This window comes from Rhinoraja longicauda, chromosome 1 (assembly GCF_053455715.1).
Source record: "Rhinoraja longicauda isolate Sanriku21f chromosome 1, sRhiLon1.1, whole genome shotgun sequence".
In the NCBI taxonomy this organism is placed as follows: Eukaryota; Metazoa; Chordata; class Chondrichthyes; order Rajiformes; family Arhynchobatidae; genus Rhinoraja; species Rhinoraja longicauda.
Window position 1 is genome coordinate 120,187,334 of NC_135953.1, and position 26,118 is coordinate 120,213,451.

The window sequence follows — 26,118 nt, forward strand, 5'->3', positions numbered from 1 at the left end:
CAAGACCACCAGAAATTACAGAAGGTTGCAAATGTAACCCACTCCATCACACAGACCAGACTTCCCAGCGGTGACTCTTCCACACTTCATGTTGCCCCGGAAAAGTAGCCAATATAATCAAAGACTTGTCCCACCCCAATCATTTCTTCTTCCACTCCCATCACGCAGAAGATACGGAAGCTTGAAAACATGCACCACCAGACTTCACGAACAGCTTCCTCCCTTCTGCGATCAGGTTTGTGAACATTCTTCCATAAGCTGGCGTACTGTCCTATTCACCTCTACCTCATGGCGGACATTGGATTTTGTCTATGGCAACTGCTGCACTACAATGCTGAGAACTATATTCTGCACTCTGTATCTTCCCCTTTACTCTATCTATTGTACTTGAGCTTGGCTTGATTTTATTTATTTATAATATTATCTGATTTGACTGTGTCGCAAACTGCACCTTGGTACACGTGACAATAACAAACCTAAGCATTAATGCAATTACAACGAAATCTCACCAACACCTCTATTTCCTCAGAAGTTCAAGGAAATTTGGAACATCATTAAATACTATCAAACTTCCACAAGTGTATACTGGATGGCATACTGATTGGTTGTATCATTGGTTGTATTTGAAAATTCACCTACTTAAACACTTTGACTGAGTTAGTACTGTTACAATTTAAGCAAAAATGCTTAAAGATGTTGGAATGGCATGGCTGACATTTACATGGAAATTTGAGAAAGGTGAATAAAATAAAATCAGCCAGATTTTCTATTTCGGGTCAACAATAAAGCATGGGCATTAGGATAGGGTGGGGAAATAGGAATATAAGAAATAACCAGTTGGTCTTTTGGCTCAGCCATGAATACACATCCTTTGATATTCTCTTTCTTGATCTCTTTCTCAGTCACTGAGATTTCAGTCTTTTTAGGTAGAGATTTCCAAGGATTCACTGTTCAATTTTGGATGTGCAGTAATCCACTGAAGTGGCAAGAACAGGAAGGCGGATTATCTGAATGGTGTCAGATTATGAAAAGGGGAGGTACAACGAGACCTGGGTGTGCTTGTACATCAGTCTCTGCAAGTAAGCATGCAGGTACTGCAGGCAGTGAAGAAAGCTAATGGCATGTTGGCCATTGCGAGAGGATTTGAGTTTAGGAGCAAGGAAATCCTACTGCAGTTGGAAAGGGCCCTGGTGAGACCGCACCTGGAGTATTGTGTGCAATTTTGGTCTCCTAATTTGAGGAAGAACATTATTGCTATTGAGGGAGTGCAGCGTAGGTTCACCATGTTAATTCTCGGGATGGCGAGACTGACGTATGATGAACGACTTGAGTTGACTGGGCTTGCATTCACTGGAATTTAGAAGGATGAGAGGAGATCTCACAGAAACATAAAATTCTTAAAGGATTGGACGGACTAGATGCAGGAAAAATGTTCCCGATGTTGGGGGAGTACAGAACCAGGGGTCACAGTTTAAGAATAAGGGGTAGGCCATTTAGGACTGAGGTGAGGAAAAACTTCTTCACCCAGAGAGTTGTGAAGCTGTGGAATTCTCTGCCACAGAAGGCAGTGGAGGCCATTTCATTGGATGTCTTCAAGAGAGAGTTAGATTTAGCTCTTAGGGCTAAAGGAATCAAGGGATATGGGGGAAAAAGCAGGAACGGGGTGCAGATTTTAGATGATCAACCATGATCATATTGAATGGCAGTGCTGGCTCGAAGGGCCAAATGGCCTACTCCTGCACCTATTTTTGTATGTTTCTATGTTTCTAAATGTCATGTGAGCAGAAATGTCAATAACTAAGGAAACAATTAATAACCACGGTTGAGAAGAAAAGGGGAGAAAAGCAGCAAAATTTTAAAAAACTGTAATTCATGTGTCATTGAAATGCCACAATAGTCAAGAACTGCAAAAAATTTCAATCTAAATAGAAAGACCTGCCTGTGATTATTTGGGGAAGACATATCAGTTCAGTGCTACAAAAAGGAAACATTTAACATAAAATAACACCAATCAAACCACATATGGAAACTGTCTTCCTGTTTCCTCGTCATTATGTCTTTTTTCCTAATTACACCAGTGAATTCCATAGCCCACAATGATGCTAGTGTACTGGAAGTCCCTGCATGATTCACAGCTTTTCACTCAATGGATAGAGTATTTGTGATCAGCAGAATTCTCTCATATTATTTGTGCAAAATGAGGACATAAGCATGATTTATTATTTACTCAGAATGATTCCCATCCTGGGCATTGAAGGGTTAAGGTGCACAAATTAGAGGAAGCACTTTGCCATAAGCATGTTCCAATTTTGTTTATTTTTCCAAGGTATGAATAAGCCTTCAAAAGTACAGTTAATTCTCTAGCCCGGTACAAGGTCAAACTGTTCCAGGTCCAGTCGTGTATTTCCCTCGAGCTATACATCAATTGTCTTTGGAAAACACTGCGGATAAGCTGGGGACTTACTCTGAATTAATGCAAGGAAACATCTGGTACAGCAGGCTGGGGCAAGGAAAGTCAATCTGATTACAGAGTCAAGCAACATTAATTAAAATAAGTACATTTGTGTTCTATTAGAAACAAGCAGCTTCCTACCAAAATATAAAAATCAGTTTGGAAAAGGAAATTGTTCCTTGGCAAGCATAAAAATTTTGAAAATCGCAAAAGGCACTTCTGTCCAAAATGCATCTTTGCTGAAGACTAACATTACTGGAAACAATGTAGCAATGATAGAATATGCAAATAATTCCAGTTAACTGATGAAAACAATAAGTACTTATCAGAAAAGCATCACTGAATTGACTATATTAACTTTTCAAGAATTTTAAAGTATTTTTACTAAATCAAAAATGTGTAGGGTTTTAAATAAATATTTAACAGGCCTCCTTTTGATCACACAAGCTTAAAAATTTGATGTACAAATATACAAATTGGTGCTTTCAACTCATGATTATTTTAGTTCTGAAGTATTTGAGATCCATTTACAGTAGTTCATGATAGTTATTTAGTTGCAGTATTTGAGGTCTATTTACAGTGATTTATGATAGTTATAAAGAAGATGCACATTTATGCATTAACCCTGAATCTTGCTCCAGCGTAACTTTAATCACTGGAAGAAGGTTCCTCTCATATACACAAGTACAAACACAGGGCATATAGGAACCAGATTAGATCAATCAGCTCCTTTAGTTTTACTGCAGCTATGATACAGTTCAAACTGGTACTAAATTCAGATTAATTTGTTGTCACATACACCAGGGTGCAATGGAGTTCCTTGTTCGCATGAAGCTCAGAGTAAACAGTGTACGGTAATGATTGATACACTAAATACAACAACAAATGCAAAACAGCAAAATGTTGCAAAGTGCAATCTAAAGTACAATGATGAAATAATCGAATGAGGTACAGTTAAGAGTAAGAGCATCACCTCCACGAAGCAGGTGTGAAAAGGGTAACTGGTTCAGGAGTCTGACAGCCATGGGAAATAAGCCGTTCTTGTTTCATATTCCTGCATCTTCTCCTCGAAAATAGAAGAGAGGAATAGATATGGTTAGGGTGGCAGGCATCCTTGACAATACTTTCACCCTCCCAGATACAACACACCATGAAGACAGGTTGGATGGAAGAAATGACAAGCTTATGATGGACTGGGCCATGTTCACCACTCTCAGCAGGTTCAGGCAGTCAAGAACAGAGCAGTTGCCTCACCAGGTTGAAAAGCCCAGCAAAATACTTTCTACAGGGCATCTGTAGAAGTTCAAAAGAATCTTTATGGACAAGCTGAATCTTCTCAGTTGCCTACACTCAATCTAGCAACAATTGCTAAACTCAATCCAAACAGGATCTACAATGAGTGTGTTACCGAACATTAAACACAGAAAACACATTAAAATGATGTGAATAAAATGAACTAGACACGTGGGCCTGTTGTAAAATGTGACTTGTTATCTTGTATTTGTAACAGACTGGTCTCTACAGATAAGTTACAAGAGAAGTGTGGTTGGTGAGGATATGCTTTACAGAAGTTTAACAGCGGAGATTTAGGAATAGATGAACATCTTAATTTCCCTTTTGGGTCATCATGATTTCAATTAAAAATTTTGCATTGAAGAATCAATCGGTACAGTCTATGAGAGGGTAAGTCGTAAGTGATTTGTGACTATTTTAGCGAATTAAATGTTTTTTGTTCCAGTAATCTAGGTGGCTGCATTGACAAGATACAGTAAATACCAAAACCAACCCCCCAAAAAAGGACTTCTATTCACCTCGCAACTGTCATGAACCTTGGGACTTCCCAAAGCAGTTTACTGATGCCTCCATTGCAAGAAAATAAATCAGCATTGAATTTCCGCAAAACAAGTCTCCACAAAATGCAATGATAAGGTTTTTTTTCAATGATGTTAAATGTTTCTGGTCTTCAAATCTATCCAATAGGATTAATTTCATATCCACCCAAAAATGCCTGAGGAGTGTTAAAACGCAGAATCCAACACTCCACTACTCCCTCAGAACCATCATACTAACATAGAACATAGAAAGTAGGTGCAGGAGTAGGCCATTCGGCCCTTCGAGCCAGCACTGCCATTCAATATGATCATGGCTGATCATCCAGATTTCAGTTCCTGCTTTCTCCCCATATTCCTTGATTCCATTAACCCTAATAGCTATAACTCACCTTGCGGAGAATTTGCAGTGGAGCGGCAAGATGTGCAGGAAAAATAAATGCAGATGCTTGTTTAAATCAAAGGTAGACACAAAATGCTGGAGTAACTCAGTGTTTACCTTAGCTATAATTAACTCTCTCTTGAATACATCCAGTGAATTGGTCTCCACTGCCTTCTGTGGCAGAGAATTCCGCAGATTCACAACTCTCTGGGTGAAAAGGTTTTTCCTCAGCTGCAATTACATAGTGAACTGTCTGGGGTAGGGCCTGAATCCTCTATGGTCAGACTTAAATGATAGCGGTACTAACGGAATCACATCTGTTTTGTGTAGATTTAAGTCTTCCTCGAGAGAATATAGAAAAGCAATCTACACAAACACCATTTCCAGAGAGTGTTGCACTGATAGTTACCATCTTTTGGAGAGGATAATCCCACAGGTGCAATACAGAAGCCCTATTCCTCAGTTCCTGGTGTAAATTAATAACAATTGCATAAAGTGGACGATGTACACAATGATTAATTTTTTTTGCACATTTTACAAAACGAAGAAGCAGATATAGTCTACTCCCTCCAAAACAAATTTGGGGTCACATTGCACTACAATCTTGCACCATTCTGCTGTTTTGAACGTCATATTTATTGATGTACTCTCTATACTGTTCACTCTGGCAGCTTCATTTGAACAGGAATTTCATTGCACTCTGGTATATATGACAATAAACTCATCCGAATCTGATAACATCAAAAGTCATAGTATATGGACAGTGAATAAAGTTGCCTAATATATCAACTGGGAATAGCAACAAGGGAATGGCGGATGGAATTTAACTTGGACAAGAAGCGATGGGGAGTTCTAGGAAGTTGAATAAGGGAAGGGCATACACAGTGAATGTCAAGACCCTGGGGAGTGTTGTTGAACAGAGAGACCTTGGGGTGCAATTACATAGTTCCCTGAAAATGGCAACACAGGTAGGGAAAGAGATGAGGAAGAGTTTAGGCTTGTTTGCCTTCATTGTACGAATTGTTACCTCATGTTGCAGTGTAGAAACAATGTTTTCACCACTAGTGAGGCAGCACTTGGAGCATTGTTTGTAGTTATGGCCATCACACTAAAGAAATGGTGTAATTAAGCTGAAGGTGTGCAGAAAAGATGCACAAAGATTTTACCTGGATTGCAGGGCTTCAGTTATCATGAGATATTTCATTGGTCATGACCGTTTTTTCTGGGGCAAAGGAAACTGAGAGGTTACATGATAGAGATACCCTCTATGTTTAGACACCTTGACCATGGGAAGCAGACACTGGTTGTCTATCTTGTTTATGCCTTTCACATAATATTGTGAAAGGCATAAACAAGGTAGATAACCAGTGTCTGTTTCCCCATGGTCAAAATATCTAAAAATAGAGGGTACAGGTGTAAGGTGAGAGGGAGGTTTGAAGGGATTTTGAGGGGTAAATATTTCAGAGAGGAGTTAGTATTGGGCCTGAATTGCTGAGAGGTGTCTCCTAAACACTGTTACTATGGAGGCAGGAACAGTGATAACAATTAACAGACAGCTTGACAGGGCATAGAGGGATAGAGTTTAGGAGCAGGGAGGTTCTGCTGCAGTTGTACAGGGCCTTGGTGAGACCGCACCTGGAGTATTGTGTGCAGTTTTGGTCTCCTAACCTGAGGAAAGACGTTCTTGCCTTAGAGGGAGTACAGAGAAGGTTCACCAGATTGATCCCTGGGATGGCGGGACTTTCATATGAGGAAAGACTGGATAGACTGGGCTTGTACTCGCTGGAATTTAGAAGACTGAGGGGGGATCTTATAGAAACATATAAAATTCTTAAGGGGTTGGAGAGGCTAGATGCGGGAAGATTGTTCCCGATGTTGGGGGAGTCCAGAACCAGGGGTCACAGCTTAAGGATAAGGGGGAAGTCTTTTAGGACCGAGATGAGAAAACATTTCATCACACAGAGAGTGGTGAGTCTGTGGAATTCTCTGCCACAGAAGGTAGTTGAGGCCAGTTCATTGGCTATATTTAAGAGGGAGTTAGATGTGGCCCTTTTTGCTAAAGGGATCAGGGGGTATGGAGAGAAGGCAGGTACAGGCTACTGAGCTGGATGATCAGCCATGATCATATTGAATGGCGGTGCAGGCTCGAAGGGCCGAATGGCCTACTCCTGCACCTTTTTTCTATGTTTCTATGTTTCTATGATATGGAATTGATGCAGACTAGTGAGATTAGTATAGATTGGCATGATGATTGGCATAGATTTGATAGGCCAAAGGGGCTGTTCCTAAGTTGCATATCTCTGACTTCATGACTCTTTAAGTGTCATTAAAAATGCAGTATTATTAGGATGACCCCATTAGAAAATATGGTGGAAAAAATGGTCGTTGTCTACTTGAATAATATACTCTATTTTACAATCTCTGCCATTAAACAGAATTTTGACAATTCTCCTGAGTGTTGTCATTCCAGTAGATCTAGATACAAGGACCTGCAGAAGCATGTTTACAATAAAAAGGGACACAATAATGGTGGAGTGTTGTGAGAAGCATAAATAAGATTTACTGATCTTGTTGATTTACTGAGGCTGAGATACTCCAGCATTCCAGTAGATGGCAGCCTGCCCCTCAATATAACTGCCATCAATGTGGGAAAAGATGTATCATCCCCATTCTCAATAGTCAATGTCGCCCTTTTCACAATTTTGAGAAGTTGCAACGCAGTTCCTATCTGCACCTGAAATACTTCAAGATTAGGCATAGTCCTATCAGACTCTTTCCCTTTCACCTATCTGTATCCAAGACACGCGAGTATAAGCCTTTGGCACTGGACTGACTTTTTCTGATTCAAAAGTACTTTAATATAATAAAGTGACTTTGGTGAGAATCTCAATTTTAAAAGTCAAGGGACAAGAATGTTTGTCATATATACTGATAACAGAACAATGTCATTCTTACTTACTGCAGTTCTACAGGCCCCGAAGCACTATAACACCCAGATAACATAAATAATCAAACATATAATAAGAAGGTATTTATTCACAAAATGCTGGAGTAACTCAGCAGGTCAGGCAGCATCTCAGGAGAGAAGGAATGGGTGACGTTTCGGGTCGAGACCTTTCTTCGGTCTGAAGAAGGGTCTGAACCCGAAATGTCACCCATTCCTTCTCTCCCGAGATGCTGCCTGACCTGCTGAGTTACTCCAGCATTTTGTAAATAAATACCTTCGATTTGTATCAGCATCTGCAGTTATTTTCTTAAACATATAATAAATTATTTATTGTATTTTTGATACAAGGTGACTATAAAAGTGCAAAAATCTAAGTCTGTCGTGCAACCAAAGACAGTCCATAGAAGATCACAGTTGCTGACGTTATATAGTGTTCAAGAGATTGATGGTTGCTAGGAAGAAGCTGTTTGAAGCTGGTGTTCACGGTTTCAAGGTTCCCATACCTTCCTCTTGCTGGTAGTAACAAAATTAGAGTGTGGCTAGGCTAGTGTGGATCTAGTAAGTAACAGAACAGATTCTTTGGTTCTAAATCAAGAAGATCCTATCCTAATAATATGTACAACTAGACCAAGTGGACCCGTTGGGCCCAAACCTCTCCTGCATTGGTGCAGCACCCTGTCCTCCCCCCCTCCCCTCTCTCCTCAATCCCCCACTCCCCTCTCCCTTCTCCCCCACTCCCTCCCTCCTCCCCTCCCCCTCCACTCCCTTTAAACTTAAAAATGTGAATAACTTTAAAAATATAACACCAATTTCAATAAAACTACTTGCATTATCACTAAAGTGACAATGGTGAGTAAGGCGGGCCTAAAATTGTCACGCTATCGTGTACCGTTTTGGCTGAAGTTCAGTCACAAACAAGATAACAAACGAGAGTTTTAGTATATAGATGTGAGAAGTTATTCTGAACACTTATTGATGTTGACAGTAAGGTGACCTTTCTTTCTCAGAAATGAACTGCCTGAAAAGCAGTAATTCACATCAACCACTATAAAAAAAAACACTTGTGTCAACTGCTTTTAACAATAGACAAATTAAAAAGGTCACGTCGTGGTAGATAAGATTAGCTTTCATCAACAGTGAAGGTGTGAGAAGCCGCAGAGAGCTCATTTCACTCTGTAAGAAAGAGCATCACAACAATATTATCCTTCTATATAGCAGTAACGAACAGTGGCACTACAAATGTGAACAAACTGTAACACAAATAGTGTCATATTAAACAGAATAAAAGCACATTAACACACTTTTCAACCATTACCAGCACTCTTAACAAGCAATAAATTTGTAAAAATGCAAAGAAATTTAACTCAATAGTTGAAGCACAAAATCGCAGATACTGAACATCTGGAAAAGGAGAAAATACAAGAATCACTCAGGAGGTCACGCAGCAACTGTGAGGAAAGAAACAGAATCAACTTATTATATTAAAGAGTTGGAAGAGCCAAATAAACGAGGTGTAGAGGGGAAAGGGATGGAGAAAAGAAAGGAACCATCTGTGATAGAGTGGAGATTAAGATTGTAACTATTATTTGCAGTGCTGTCCAGTTTAAACCTGAATGAAAACAGAGAGAATGTGAGAAGAAACAAAAACTACACTGGGACCATGAGATGCAGAACTGCGAGAAATCAAAAGAGAATGCTAAAAATACCCAGACCAGGCAAGACCCATTGAAAAAGAACTGACATATTACAGATGGTTGAAGCTACATCTGAACTGGCCAGTTCCAATGCAAACAAGAACATTTGGTCTTTGGTCCAGAGGGTCACAATCTGCTGAAGATGGTAATGAAATATGATGTGCTAATATTTGAGCTTTGTCAGTACTTGCCATTTCTGCCTACCACCCTTCTGTGACTTTGGCACAGTTTTTCTCTTTATGTGTGGTTTACCCTACTGGGAATAGCCCACGGCCTTGCTAATAGCAGCACGGGATGCAGGCAGGTAAGTATCATCACATTAACCCAGTTTGTATTTCCTATCAGAATATTCCCTTTATCCTACCCAACCCACCCTTACCATCTCAGCTACTAAAAACTAATTTGTTTTCTCTTTTTCACAATTCAGACCTAAAACATTGACTCCCTTCCTCTTGTCACAATTACTGCCTGACCTGCTGAGTATTCCCAGCAATTTCTGTTTTATTTCAGACTTTTCGCACCGGCAGTTTATTTCTAGCCTTTCCCTGAGCTAACGTCTGCATCTGTGAACACTAGTGGAAGGATGAAGTGCATATGCCCTATAGCAAACCGTTTTTGAAAGAATACTTTTAAAATGTTCACTATATGTTACAGAAGTTTGTTTTTTGGCAAGATTCTTCAAAAAATGGTGAAGCGATAAGTAGCTGAGAGGGATAATTGGAGCACAAGTCACCGAATCAATATACCACCTGATATAGACCTGGGTCTCCCAAAAAAAGAAAATACTGTTGGACTGTTGGAAGTCAAGGATGAGATTAAAAAAAGCTTAAAATTATAACCAGTCACTTTGGGAGTAATTTCACGAAACACTTCCTCATGCATAATAAGGTAGACATTTGGTTCAATATTTCACATCGGTTTGTATGAAGTTAATAATTATTTCAATCAATAATTAAACGTAGTAAGGGACAGGTGGAATTGAATCAGGAAGCAGTCCTGATTTTATATGGAAAAATCTAAAGCATAACAGCAAATACACACAAGAAAATACCCAGGCCTGGGTCGCTGCCCTCAGCAATTCTTGCTGCACTGCTCCAAGGTCAAGATGATTGACCTCCCACAACAATCTTCAACTGCACAGCTACTGGAATGTTGTTCTCTTGATGCCCATTGGCCTCATTTTTACGGACTTCTTTATATCATATCATATCATATATATACAGCCGGAAACAGGCCTTTTCGGCCCTCCAAGTCCGTGCCGCCCAGCGATCCCCGTACATTAACACTATCCTACACCCACTAGGGACAATTTTTACATTTACCCAGCCAATTAACCTACATACCTGTACGTCTTTGGAGTGTGGGAGGAAACCGAAGATCTCGGAGAAAACCCACGCAGGTCACGGGGAGAACGTACAAACTCCTTACAGTGCAGCACCCGTAGTCAGGATCGAACCTGAGTCTCCGGCGCTGCATTCACTGTAAAGCAGCAACTCTACCGCTGCGCTACCATGCCACATTCAGCGAAACATTGCTTTCATGTCAAGCGCAACCACTTTCACCTAATCTTTGCAGTTCAGCTCTTTTGTCCATGTTTGTACCAAACATGGTACGAAATCGGAAGCCAATGATCTCAATGAAACCAGAACTCACCAGGTGAGCAGATCACCAGTGAGTAAGAGCAGCTTGATAACATTTTGCCAATGATCAATAAGAAATAGGTAGCCTTGTATTTGCGCAGATCATCTTGTCACCTTTTCAAATAACTCAATCAAATTTGTAGGACAAAACCTGCCCTGCACAAAGGCTCACTGCCTTGAATTAGCCCATTTTCTTCCAAATTAGAATAAATCCTATTCCTGGGAATCCTCTCCAACAGCTTCCCTACTACTGATCTATCAAATTTGCAAATCCAGTACATTTTCCATGTCTAATGAAAGGTCTCGGCCCGAATCATCACCTATCCATGTCCTCCAGAGATGCTGCCTGACCTGTTGAGTTACTCCAGCACTTCGTGTCCTTTTGTGTATTAGTCAGTATCTGTAGTTCCTTGTTTCTACATTTTCCATGGTGCTTGGTACATATTAGTGCCATCACTATAATGGAACAGTTTGGTTCAAGGAGTGGCTTGCTTTAAAGCGCAGGATCCTCAGCATTGCAGCATGGATACTGTCTGATCCCAAAGGTTTTACTAAGTCCAAAGTTTTCAGTGTTTTAGAGTCAAAGAAAAAAAGCCCTTCAGTCCACAACATCAATGCCAATCTTCTCATGCATTTACACCAATCCCATTTCTTAATATCACATGGAGCAAATCAAATCGGCTCAAGACAGCTTGTGAACACACTTTCCATCCAATGCCAGATCATGCAAAGAGCAATGACAATGAAAACATTTAAAAAAATGATGTGTTATAAATGCAGCAAAAAAACTGTAGATGCGGAAAATCTAAAACAGCAGAAATGCCAGAACCACACAGCAGGTCAGGTAGTGACTGTGGCAATGGGACCGCAGGCAGGATTTCACACTTCTAGCTAGAAGTCTCCACACTTCTAGCTGAAGGCTGTTGCAAGTGCTTCTGCCTTACTTGTAACATTCAACGCTCGGCTTTGACTACCATTGAAGATGGGATCACTAAGGGCCCAAATGCTAATCCTTTTTCCAGGATTATTGCCACAGATTTGATCTATTAGAAAGTGAAAGAGGAATGGTCACAGGCAAAAAAATGGACCCAAGGACAATATCAGGCCAGTCATGAACATATTCAACGGAGAGGCAGATTTGTGGGGCCCTTTTGTCTATTCATGTTCCTTTCTTATATTCTTAAGTCCTGGCCTTTTGCAGGAAAATTCATTGATACATAAACATCAGAGAGAGAAGTACCAAATTCAATTATGCAGTATCACAAGGGGAAAAAACATTAACACTCACTGTTTGAACTCAGATAGAGTATAAACAAGGCATTGAATAATGGTTGGTGTCCACAAAACTACATCCTAGAAACAATAAAACTATCCTCAGTAATGAAAAATAGGTATTATCATTCTGCCAATCTGCCCAATTGCCTCTTAAAATCAGAGCTACTACTTTGCTTCTGTAATAGAATATTTGATTATAAGATCATAGGTCATAAGTGATCGGAGCAGAATTAGGCCATTCAGCCCATCAAGTCTAATTCACCACTCAATCATGGCTGATCTATCTCTTCCTCCTAACCCCATTCACTTGCCTTCTCGCCATAACCCCTGACACCGATGCTAATCAAGAATCTATCTATCCATTGACTTGACCCCCACAGCAACCTTCTGTGGAAAATAATTCCAGATTCACCACCCTCTGACTAAAGAAATTCCTCATCTCCTTCCATTAACAAACTCACAATTAATCTAAAAATTCAGGTTTTCCCAAAATAATTGTTCAATTCTAGTGCATTTACATTTTACCAATATCCAAAAAAATAAGATTACTATCCTCTAAGCAACACTTCTTCAAAAAAATCTTAAAATGCAATAATCAATTAAGAAAATGTAAAGAACATAATGCAGAAGAACTTTGCCATGACGAGCATCCTAAACAGCCAATATCTGCTTTCTTAAGCATTCAACAGGAAGGTTTAATGCATGGTGGAAATTAACATCTATTACATCAGAGGCATGAGTTAAAGCTAAAGGGAAAAAAACCATTTAAATGGTTGATCTGTGTCAACCACAAGGATACAACACAGTTTCAAGAGGAAACTTTATAAAGTTAATTTCTTTTCCTGCAGAAATAGTGGTGAGGCATAGCAAGTCAACCCTCATCGGTGCTACAATGAACAAATATTCAGTAGTCTTTCTCTATGATCAGAAAAGGCTAACATGAGTTGCTCATGAGTTATTGTCATATATCTCAATCAAGCACTCCGAGCAGCAAAACACCTGGTTGTGAAAATTGATATTCCAGTTACTCAAAAGCTAATTGTTTTAGTCTGTCATAAAAGTGCTGCCACATTTTTTAAATTATAGCAATGTTTTTGTTGGATGCCTGTGGCAAATAGGTAAAATACATGTAAAAAGACGCAGCTTTAGAGAAATCAACTCTTCACACTCCATCCAGGTGGAACATAATAAAACTGAACGTTGAAGTTTCATATTAGAATTACTTTGGTTCTTAACAGAAACACTATTCCTTACATTGGAAGCTACACAAAATGAAACTCTCCTATTTGATCTGGAAGTAATCTAGGACAAAGTGCAGAATATGGACATGTAGCCAAATGGCCTGAACAAACTGTAAGCAATGCTGAAGTTACAGGAATTAGCAAGACAGAAACTATACGGGAAATTTGCACAGACAGGGTTGAATAATTCAGCAAATAAATCCAATGCTCCTAGATTTAAACAGCAGTAAAAACCCGACTTTACCATTGTGAAATTCTCTGCATAATGCTGTACAACGAACATTGCTGCCTGCCCCGCTAAGTTACTCCAACATTTAGTGTCTATCTCCGAGGGAATTCAAGTACTTTCCAAGAGTTGTAATGTCAGCTGCAGGAGGAGCCCCTGGGCCACAAAGATGGTCAGGTGAGGAGAGAGGGACATTAGTTTGCGGGAACTGCTCCAGTAGACCAAGCGCACAGGCCAACCGGACTTTGGACTTTGAATAATGGTGCCAAAAATGGCGGCACCTGCATGTGTGATATATGCAAAACGAATTTCACTGTGCAGTTGCATACGTGACAAATAAAGCACCTTTGAACCATTGAGTTTGCAACTAATAACTTCCATCCATTCCAGGAAGCACATGCCAATGTTGAAGTCAGTCATTGAACAGCATATCCAGTGGTGCTTGAAAGGGTCAAGGTCTAGGTCGGTGAAATAGCTTCTTAGCACATATTGTACTGAAGTTGCTGCAGCCAATCACACCGGAACCCTGCCTATCATGAATGCCCTACAGGGAGACTAAATCCAAGTTAGGACAGGGTATGGTTGACATAGATGCATGGTGGAGGCAGACCTCAAAGAAGTCACTATCAATTTGTTCTGTGCTCAGCATGAGACTTGCTCAAGCAAGGTCAAAGGTGGCATCTCCTAAGATAGGTTTACTAGGTTAATTCCCGGAATGGCAGGACTGTCATATGTTGAAAGACTGGAGCGACTAGGCTTGTATACACTGGAATTTAGAAGGATGAGAGGAGATCTTATCGAAACGTATAAAATTATTAAGGGGTTGGACACGTTAGAGGCAGGAAACATGTTCCCAATGTTGGGGGAGTCCAGAACCAGGGGCCACAGTTTAAGAATAAGGGTAAGGCCATTTAGAACTGAGATGAGGAAAACCTTTTTCGGTCAGAGAGTTGTGAATCTGTGGAATTCTCTGCCTCAGAAGGCAGTGGAGGCCAATTCTCTGAATGCATTCAAGAGAGAGCTAGATAGAGCTCTTAAGGATAGCGGAGTCAGGGGGTATGGGGAGAAGGCAGGAACGGGGTACTGATTGAGAATGATCAGCCATGATCACATTGAATGGTGGTGCTGGCTCGAAGGGCCGAATGGCCTACTCCTGCACCTATTGTCTATTGTCTACATGCATGAGGAACCCTTAATGTACAGGAAACAACGACAACATTGTGCAAGAGCTCCCAATATATCCTGAGACAACAACCTCAAAGCTTAAATCCTCAAACAGTGCCCTCAGAAAGCAGCTCGTGGTGTTTTGGCAACACCACCTCAATTTCACCACAAGATGGTGCAACAGCTAAAACTAGACCAGTAGTGCAACGTCGTTACCTGCTTCCTTGCAGACTGCACCCAGATCTGCACCAACGTATCCATGAGCACCATCCGCAATGTGTACCAGCTCCTTCTCAGTCAACGAGATTGGAATATTCTTCAGAAATTTCTTCATGATATCTAGCCGATCTGCAGCATTAGGAATACCAATCTCTATTTCTTTATCAAACCGCCCCGGTCGCCGAAGTGCTGGATCCAAAGCATGAGGTCGATTTGTGGCAGCGAGGACCAAGAGCTGTCCTTGACTCCCTTCCTGACATGAACAGAAAAAAGATATATTCCATAAATACAACTACTTTAAAACCTCGACATTCAAATGATAAGCTTCCAACCACAGGTTTACGTATAGAAAAACTGCAACATTCGGTTTGCTTGAGTTTTTTTTGTAAATACCCATTACCATTCATTGTAATGTTTAACCAATGATCTCCATAATCTAGGAGCACAAAGACAGCAGAGGTATGGGAATACCACGTCTACAAGCTGCCTTCCATGTCACACACTATTCTAGCTTGCAATTATCTCATCATTCCTTCACTGATGAACTCAGTCCATCAGTGACACTATCTTTACTACAAAGACTGCAGCAATTTTTGAAGCCCCTTTTCTCACGAGCAATTGGAGATGGGTTCAAAATGTTTGTCTAATCATAATGGGGTATATCCATATTATTGTAACTACACATAACTATTGGAATTGCCATATTCCAACTATTTAAAAATCATTTATTCCAACTGCTTTCACGATAAATTATTCCAAAACTATAATCTTTCTTCCCATGAAGAAAATTGAAACAGGATATTAAGGAGGAAAGCTCTCTCAAATCTTATCATAAGCTGAACACCAATATGTCTAGAAATAATTCATGACAAGGAAAGCAATTAGAGTGGAACACAAGCATGCTGCATTGAGTAACTCAGTGGGCTAACATATCTGGAGAAAAAGAATAGGTGATGTTTTAGCAGCCAAAGCATCACCTATTCCTTTTCTCCTGAGTTGCTGCCTGACCCACTGAGTTATTCCAGTGTCTATTTTCGGTATAACCCAGCATCTGTAGTTCCTTCCTACATATGCTATAGCAAGAATTGATTTATATGTGTGAGAAAAGCATGTCTCCCTTTCATACATATTCGCATGTACATCTTTCCCCATCTTTATCAATTCCCCATCTTTATCAATTCCCAACATCACCATATTTTCGGTAGGAAAAAAAACCTGCAGATGCTGGTTTAAGTCTTCATCAGTCTGAAGAAGGGTCTCGACCTGAAACGTCACCCATTCCTTCTCTCCTGAGATGCTGCCTGACCCGCTGAGTTACCCCAGCATTTTGTTTCTATCACCATATTTTCCATCAACTGTCAACAGGAGACCCAAATGAGGGTTATTGAGAGCTCCCATTCATTCATTACTGCTTCATGTTCATGACACAGAGCATTCAACTCATTTGTGAGCATCAATATGCTCATGTCTTTATCAGGCAGACATAACTTCCTAAACCATTCCCAAGTGGCTTTGTTACTTGAGATACAGGGAGAATCAAGAATGGTTTCTAGAAGAGTCATTGAGCCTGGATATTAGATCACAATCATCTACCAAGCACTGGTTCAGGGAAAACATACAATCACAACACAATAATTCACACCATTTTAGAACATGATCAAAGCCCTTTTCTCAGCCACACCATTATGTGCACACATCAACCTTATCAAGGATCATAATGTGTGACAAACACCCCTTTACTCAAACTACCTTAAGCACTAACTGAAAGGTCAAGTATCAGCCTCAAGGATCATAAAATAACAGATCTCAATGCTCTGAACTTTAATTCACTTTGCTGAATAATTGTCTTACTATTAATCCTACCACCCTTTACTCACCGAGCCAATACCATCCATTAGCGTAAGCAGTGATGCCACCACTCGCTTCTCAACTTCATGCTGAGCTCCTTCCCGCTTCGGACAAATGGCATCAAGTTCATCAATAAATATGATTGACGGTTGACTGGAAAAGAGAGATAAGCTATCAAACGTATTATAAAGGTTATGTACAAAAATGTTTTTTTTTAATGAATCTCATTAAGTGGAATCAAATTTTGTTTTACAGAAGATAATCGTTCCACTTCCCAAACATCCTTGCACACTTAAGTGGACAGTTCTTTCACTAACATCAATTTGGAAATAAAAGTTTTTTTATGTTATCAAAGAATCAAGAGGCTGTTTTTTTGCTTGGTTTGCTGCAGCTGATTGCACATACACATATAATTGAAAAATTGTTGATTCATGGCTAAGATCTAGGTTCTAGGTTATTCCATTGTGGTGCTAATATTTTGGTAATGTTCCTGAACCAATAATCTAGTGGCCCAGATGAATAATTCAAAAATAGAAGTAAAGCCCACCTCTCCAGCTCCAGATTCAAATGCAATTAACTAAATAATTTGGAATAAAAAGCCGATTTCAATAATACCAGCCACAAACCCACTAATCTCCACAATAGCCCCTCTGGTTAACAGGTCCCACCATAATAGGAAATTGCTAACCTCTTCTAGTCTGGTACACATGATTGAAGAGCTACCTCAATCTTGTTGATTCTTAGCTATGCTCAGAAATGGTCCAGCAAATCATCCAACCAAGGGCAGTTGGGGTGAAGCAATAAACATAGGCCCTGCCAGCAATGCCTACACTACAACCCATGAGAGAGTTAAAACAAAGACCATTCTTTGGTCAATGCACCAACTATAAACATTAACTTTAAACTATAAACAAAATACCTTCGGTTTGTACCAGCATCTGCAGTTATTTTCCTAAACTATAAACAAAAGATATATATTAAAAGTGCTTTGTGGTAACTTTGGGTTACTATGCAACCCAGAAATGTCAGCTTCCAGCCATCAACAAGTAGTCTTTCCCTCTGAATCCTCCTTTAGGTGAAGACATAAAAACTAAGAAACTTCCATCCATTGTTTCTACGTAAGGAATGTTTAAAGTTTAGTATAAAAGTGAAGGACACAATTAGGACCAAATGCAGGTATAAAAAAGGGAAAATAAAAAAGCAAATATAGATGCCTTTATGAGGGAATACAGAGCTCAGACAGACTTGGGGAAATTATAAAAGGAGGACAAGGATATGGCAGAGATGCTAATTAAATGTTTCACAAAATGCTGGAGTAACTCAGCAGGTCAGGCAGCATCTCAGGAGAGAAGGAATGGGTCAGGTCGAGACCCTTCTTCAGTCTGAAGAAGGGTCTCGACCCGAAACGTCACCCATTCCTTCTCTCCTGAGATGCTGTCTGACCTGCTGAGTTACTCCAGCATTTTGTGAATAAATGCCTTCGATTTATACCAGCATCTGCAGTTATTTTCTTACAATTAAATGTTTCACGTGGATTCAAAAACAAAGTGGGACGAGTGAAAATGAGGAAATGGAATAATTAATGTAGAAAAATATTTCTGAAGAAAATGACAACGCTGAACAAAGATAAATGCAGTAACAGATGTAAAAAGTTACTCAAAGAGAATAAAGAATGAGAGTAAATTGGTATTGAAAGATCATTTATTATGGCTATTGCTAGAAAACTATGGTGTAGCTATGGGATTGATACCCACATTATTCAAAATGATGCAAGAGATAGGAAATTAAAGTGATAAGAAAAGATTTGAAATATTAGGACTTTTGCGAAAGGGGAATTGCAATTAGTTTTGGATTGCTCTAGCAAAGTATTATATAGGGTCGTGTACTGTAAATGTCTATGGTTCTGTTAAAGTTCCTTGCTAATCACAGCAATTTAGAATTTATTTTGGAGTTACCATTGAGTGGCTTCTGCAAAGATCTGTCTCAGCCTTGCTTCACTTTCTCCAAAGTACCTGAAACAAAGGAAAGCAGGTACCTGAGCATTAGAAGATGAAAACATCAACAAAATTGCTGAAGCTTTTGAGGCAGCACATGCTGTCACTTTGAACCGCCTGCACTTGCCACTGACAACCAAACCAATCACGGATGTTCTTTTTCTGGATTCTCCAGTGTCGACTTGCAGGCCAAATCCGTCCCAGTGCAAAGTAATGATGCTCTCTGCAGTGCCAGAGTTTCATATGATGCAACATTATTAGGTGACCAGGCTCGGACAAGACCTACCAACAGAACACCTTGAAAAAATACTTTTACAATTGTTTAAGTCGTATCCCCTGATCTAGCTAATAGGCAAACCTGTTAAGGATCCTGATAGAAATAGTCCAAAAAAAATTTATTTTTTAAATCATAATACTTAAACATATTTAAGCAAAATCAATAAATTCAAAAAATTGTAAATCATCTTTGCATCTCACAGTTGTTCCTTTTCATTCAAATCAATCAGATTTTACAATAGGTGCAAAGGAATATTTCTCATCCTCCATTTTTGTCCTCTCATTATTAGGTTTTCACGTTCTCAAGAGACGTGATGCATTGGATAACGCTCCCTCCAATGTGCCTCAACAAAGTGATACTGGCCCAGTAATGAAAAGCCATTAGCAAATGCACAAGCATACAAACACCACATCGCTTCCACATTGATTTTATTATTTTCCTTCAGACTAGTAATTTAGAATGGATGTTGTCATGTGGATAGACATCACTATCTGTGAAATCATGCTGCACATATCATCTCACTTACTTGCTTATAATTTCAGGTCCATTGATAACAATGATATGAGCTCCAACTTCGTTAGCCACAGCTCTAGCAATCAATGTTTTCCCAGTTCCAGGAGGACCAAACAGCAAAATTCCTCGGGGGGGTGTAATCCCTAAATCACAACAAAATTAAAGATGGATAGCAATCAAAAGAGTCTTCATTTAGAAAGAAAACATGGTCTGTTCATCTTTTAGGAGACCCTATTTGTAAATGATGGGACACTGTGAAGTACTGATGCACAAAGGGACATAGATGCCTTGTAGACACAAGGAACTACAGAAGGGGAAATCTTGAGCAAAACACAATGTGCTGGAGTAATTCGGCAGGTCAATCAGAATCTGTGGAGGGAATGAACAGGCTAGTCTGAAGAATGACCCCGACCCAAAATGGCATCTGTTCATTCCCTCCACAGATTATCTCTGAAATGCTGAGTTGCTCCCACACTTAGATATTCTTGTACATAGTTACTAAAAGCTACCATGCAGGTACGGAAAAAAAAATGCTGGTAGAACTTATCCTTATGCAATGGAAAGAGAAACCAGTTTATGTTTCAGGTCAAAGACCTTTCATCAGAACATTTTCTATTCACTTCCCTCTAAATTGTTATCCTGCATTCCCTTAAATGCATATAATGGCTGTCTCCCCAACAGTCTGTCTGTCCCTTCCTTCTTGTGTTTTAATAGTATGTGTTAAATGCATGTTTTCAGTGTTCTTTAGCTTGTTTTATGTGGGGAGTGGGGGTTGGGGGAAACTTTTTCTAATCTCTCACCTCAACAATGCAATTTTTTCCCGTATCGTATCTCTGTCCACACTGCAGCCTAACATCAAGACGTTGGCGGCCTTTGCTGGAACCGACATTTGAGCGCTCCGCCGTGGGTAGCATACAGGACTTTAACATCGTGTAGTCCGTGATCCCTTTGCCAGGGATCGACCTCGGAGCTCCAACCGTGGGTGCTTGCGGACTTAACATCACGGAGCTCGCGGTCTTTGGTCAGAGTTCGGGAACTCCAAGCGCAGGAGCTTTGACCGCCCAGACGCGGGAGTTTCGATCGCCCTGACAGATAGTTCAACTGCCCCGGCCGCGGGAGAATAAAGAGGAAGAAGTTTGGACTTTTTTGCCTTCCATCACAGAGGAATGTGGAGAAACCGCTGTGGTGGATGTTTATGTTAACTTTTACATAATTGCGTGTCTTGTTGCTTTTTTGTTCGTATGGCTGTATGGTAATTCACATATCGCTGTACCTGAATTGGTACTTGTGACAATAAAAGACCTTTGAAACCTTTGCTCCATAGCTGGTCTTTTGTGGTACAGACTTCAACATTCTCACCACTCTTTGCTCAATTATAAATATATGAATTCCTGACTAGATTTCTTGGTGACCGTCTTACAATAATGAGCTTTGGTTCCGCTTTTCCCCAACACTGAAGCATTACCTCTACCAATTTTTTTGTGATTTTGAAGGTTTCTGCTTGGTCACCCCACAAGCTGTTTTTCTGAAGACAAGACTCATTCCTGCAAAGCATACCCTCATATTTCTGAAACCATATTTTTTAGACAATAGACAATAGGTGCAGGAGTAGGCCATTCGGCCCTTTGAGCCAGCACAACCATTCAATGCGATCATGGCTGATCATTCTCAATCAGTACCCCGTTCCTGCCTTCTCCCCATACTCCCTGACTTCGCTATCCTTAAGAGCTCTATCTCGCTCTCTCTTGAATGCATTCAGAGAATTGGCCTCCACTGCCTTCTTTTTAATTTTCTCTACACTGCCACCTAACTATTTTTTAATAAAACACAGTAGCCAGAAATGTACACTTGAGGCGATCTAATCAATGTTCCATAACTAAAATTCCCTACTTTTCAATTCTATCCATCTAAATGTAAACCTTAGGGTTTGGTTCGGCTTTTTATTTACGACTGTGCTAATTCATAGCATACCTTTAGCAGTTCCACAATCCAGCCCTGCCTCTAGACTCCATGGACAGATCAACAGCTTCAAAGCCAGATGACTGCATTTACTACAACCCATGTCCACATTCCTTAAATCAGAGAATGTGCTATTCATGTCAATACTGTTCAAAACCATGAGGAAACAAAAAGTTAGCCCAAGATGGCTCTACCTTCCTCATCAGGAAGACCTAGTCCTCTGTTTTACACACCTATATACTTTTAAGTCAAGCTAAATTTGTAAAATGATCTATTGATGATATCTCCAGTATTCACAGTGCTCTATTGCATTTGGATTCAAGCTTGGCTTTAATGTTAATTCTCTACTATAAATATAACGATATTCTGTTATTGTATTCTATCGTGAAATTTAACATCGTAGCAAGTGGTAGTCTCAAAACCGCTGTCTGTGTTTAAGTCCACTAGTGATTAAGCCCCACAACATATCTATGAATTGACGACTGAATTCCTTGACGACTATCTTATAATAATGGCCCCTGGTTCTCACAGGTACCCATAAATCAGTGTCACACTCCAGATGACAAGGCTGGGCCACTGTAGTCTGCTTGGAAAGTTGAACTGCTCAAAATCAAGTCAACAGTGAATGCAGCAAAATTATCTGCAATATATACATATTACAATATATATATTTAATATCCAAGGAGATAATTTTGCTATATACAAGTTTTACAGCTTTAGAAGACAGCAAAAGCAATAATTCTGAACTTGCCTGACCTTCATGTACGGTCACGTTCCAAATGAACAAACTGGCAAAGGTGATCAGTGGCCTCCCTGGCCATTGTGCAGTGGTCCATCAAATTTACCGCTGCATCATCCAGTGATTAAACATTGAAATCTACTTTGGCCTAGGTCAGGGTTTGTATCTAGTCAGAGCATGGGGTGGCAGAAGGATATGAGTGGGAGAGGGGTACGAGGGGGAGAGAGCGAAGGAGTGGCAGGAGGGCGAGGTTGGATGAAATTGTAGTTGGCTTGCACTCTGACAGATGTCAAGAGTCCAATAGCAGTGTACTAGTAGAAAGGGGGTGGTGGGAAGGGGGAAAGGGGAAAATTGGTGGCAGCGATCAGCCACTGAGATCATGAATTGCACACATCTGCACAGAGGTCCTTTACATCCTGACACTCATGGGGTGGAAAATGCAGATCAGCATGAAACTGCCAGGATTCCCCAACAGGTTCAAGCCCAATAAATTTGAATCATGCTGGGGAAAAGAGTTTCCGTAAAATCATCTTTTAGATGATTTTGCGACCAACAAAGAAATATTCCCAAGTCCCACAGTTCCCTTTTATCCTTTTTCCCCCATCCCATCCCCTTTCACCCACATTCCTCCCTCCGTCTTTACATTCCAATCCTCCTCTTCTTTCTTTACCCGACACTTTTTGCCTCCTTTTCGTTCCACCCTTTAATCTTTCCATCACCCATCTGCCAACCCCTCCCCCATACCTGTACCCACCTATCATTTACCAGGCTTTGTCCCACCCCATCTTGTTTATCCAGCTTTCCACCCCCACCCCTTCCAAATTTCAGGGCGAAGAGTCCCAACCCAAAACATTATCAGTCCATTCCTTCCACACATGCTGCCTTACCTGCTAAGTTGCTCCAGCACTTGTTTTTTTGAACAATAATAAAAGCTTATTTATATGATCAAATTAAAATAGATCAATTCTAATCACAGTTTGCAATGTCCTACCATAGGTCATGAACAGTTGTGGCTGTTTCAAGGGTAATTCAATAATTTCTCTAATCATCTTCAGCTGACTGTCCAGTCCTCCAATCATGTCATATGTGACTTTGGATTTGTATTCTTCTTTGATTTGGTCTTCGCTGTTATGCCCTTGCAGGAACTTAATTTGAGTGAGGAAAGAAATGTAGTAAAAAGTATCTTTGTTGCTTTTTAAGCAACTGTTAGACATCAGAACTAGGTCCTCCACAGGAAAGTCACATTTGTCATCTCCTTCCTGAATAGATTCAGACTGCTCAACATCTTCACTGTTGCTCACTGTGGAGCATATTATCCCATTGTCTGCTTCCAGTAATTTTCCACTGTCCACAGAAGTAGAAATTGATATAGTTTGAGAATCTGCCAGAGGACAAGGTAAATCTGAAGTAGTACTTCCATCTCTGTCCCGAGTAACTTCTATGGCCAAGTTGCTGAAATTAGTCGACAAGTCTATTGCTTCATTCTCCTGTACTGATTTATCAAGCAAGGATTCCTCATTCACACTTGTAAAACTCGATGTGACGTTGAACGATGTTTCCATGACAATACCATCCACACCTTTTATCTTCATCACCATCAAGTGAAATGTCCGGCCATAAAACGTAATATTCAGCAAGTTGCCCGGTAATACTATCTTCCCATCTACATGAAAATAAAGTAGAAGATACAAATAAAATAAGCGGTAAGTCCTATAATTTGTTTTGTGTATATACACCGAAACATAAGTTTGCGAGACCAAACGCAGGCTCGGCGATCGTTTCGCTCAACAGTGAGACCAAACGCAGGCTCGGTGATCGTTTCGCTCAACACCTTCGCTCAGTCCGCCTTAACCAACCTGATCTCCCGGTGGCTGAGCACTTCAATTCCCCCTCCCACTCCCAGTCTGACCTTTCTGTCATGGGCCTCTTCCAGTGCCATAGTGAGACCCACCGGAAATTGGAGGAACAGCATCTCATATTTCGCTTAGGCAGCCTACAGCCCAGCGGTATGAACATTGACTTCTCCAACTTTAAATAGTTCCTCTGTCCCTCTCTTCCCCTCCCCCTTCCCAGTTCTCCCACAGTCTTCCTGTCTCCCCCTATATCCTTTCTTTGTCCCGTCCCCCTGACATCAGTCTGAAGAAGGGTCTCGACCCGAAACGGCACCCATTCCTCTCTCCTAGATGCTGCCTGACCTGCTGAGTTACTCCAGCATTTTGAGATACCACCAAAACATAAGAGTCATATAGCAAATAAAAACAGGCCCTTCAACCCAATTCATCCATGCCAACCTACTCCCTATTTGGCCGCATTTGGTCCATAATCCTCTAAACATTTACTATGTTTAGTACCTGTCCAAGTGGCTTTTAAATGTTGTAATTGTACCTGCCTCCACTACCTTCTCTGGCAGCTCATTCCATATACCTACCAGCCTCTGTGTAACAAAGATGCCTTTCAGATTCCTATTAAAATGTTCCCTCCTCACCTTAAACCCATGTCCTCTGATTCTTGATTCTCCTGCCCTGGGCAAAAGACTCAATTCCCGTCATGATTTTATACACCTCTACAGAATCACCACTTAGCCTCCTGTGCTCCAAGGAATAAAATCCTAGCTTGCCCAATCTCTCCTTATAGCTCAAGCCCTCAAATCCTGGCAACATCCTTGTAAATCTTCTCTGCACTCTTTTCACCTTAACAATATCCTTCCTATAGTATGGTGACCAAAACTGAAAGTAATACTCCAAATGCGGCCTCACCAACATCTTATACAATTGTAACATTATGTCCCAACTTCTATACTCAATACCGTGACTGATGATGGTTAATGTAGCACAAGCCTTCATCATAACCCTACCTACCTGTTACGCCACTTTGAGAGAATGTGTACCTGTGTACATTCCCTGGGAAGTGTTGTAAAGCATACAATGAACCTACAATGTGTACACTGGCTATTTTCCAAATTTCAGGAACTCTTAAGCATGCCGGATTAAATTACATTGGGTGAAAATCCTTGCATGAAGTAAACGTACCTGTCTTAATTGTAAACAATCGCAACCTTAAGGTTGTACCCAAATTACAGGATAGCATCAAAGCAGGCAAAATGGACAAAATTGCAGAACAATAGTGCTCACTCCGCATTAATTGAAGTCATCTACAAAGGTTAATAGGGAGACCACAGAAATGGCAGGGGATGGGAGGGGAGAGGGCTAGAAAACTGAAGAGCAGCAATTGTAATGAACATCCAAAAAGTGAATTGGCTGATTTATTTAAATTCTATTTCACTTACTTGATAGAGGTTTTTTATTAGAAAGGAGAGAAAACCAGTTAATGTGATTTTTAATCTTTCAAAAGGCACTTGATAAAGTGTTTGTCTTCAAGATTATAAGGCCTCCGTGGGGCCATGGACTTGCTATTGGAGCCTGCGATCCCTTGCCTGGGATCGACGCTCCAACTGCGGCTTGTGAATTTCAACATCAAGGAGCTCGCAGTCTCGGGTAGAGACTGACATCGGGAAGCTCCAAAGTCACAGAAGGTTCAACTAGCCCCAAACTGGGGTCCGATCGTCCGGCGCGGGGGAGCCGAGATCCCCCCGATGCGGGAGTTTGATTGCCCCGACACGGAGGGCCCGAACGCCGGCTACGGGAGCCAAGATCGTCCCGTCAACGGAAGGTTCGAGTGCACCGACCGTGGGAGACCAAAGAGGGGTTGAACTTTTTTTG

At 40.6% G+C, this 26,118-nt stretch overlaps 1 protein-coding gene across 3 annotated transcripts in view; it reads right to left on the reverse strand.

Annotated features, from left to right (window-relative positions):
* afg2a (AAA ATPase AFG2A) overlaps positions 1-26,118 on the reverse strand; it is a 281,613-nt gene that overhangs the window by 244,801 nt on the left and 10,694 nt on the right. For 2 of the 3 annotated variants that reach the window (XM_078412055.1, XM_078412072.1), the window contains exons 5-9: positions 23,391-24,062; positions 19,715-19,844; positions 18,873-18,929; positions 16,947-17,070; positions 15,067-15,322 (exon numbers count right to left, since the gene is read on the reverse strand). In XM_078412055.1, coding sequence (XP_078268181.1) covers positions 15,067-15,322; positions 16,947-17,070; positions 18,873-18,929; positions 19,715-19,844; positions 23,391-24,062 — 1,239 coding nt within the window. The remainder of the gene's footprint in view (positions 1-15,066; positions 15,323-16,946; positions 17,071-18,872; positions 18,930-19,714; positions 19,845-23,390; positions 24,063-26,118) is intronic. The other variant, XM_078412064.1, reaches the window with a different exon arrangement.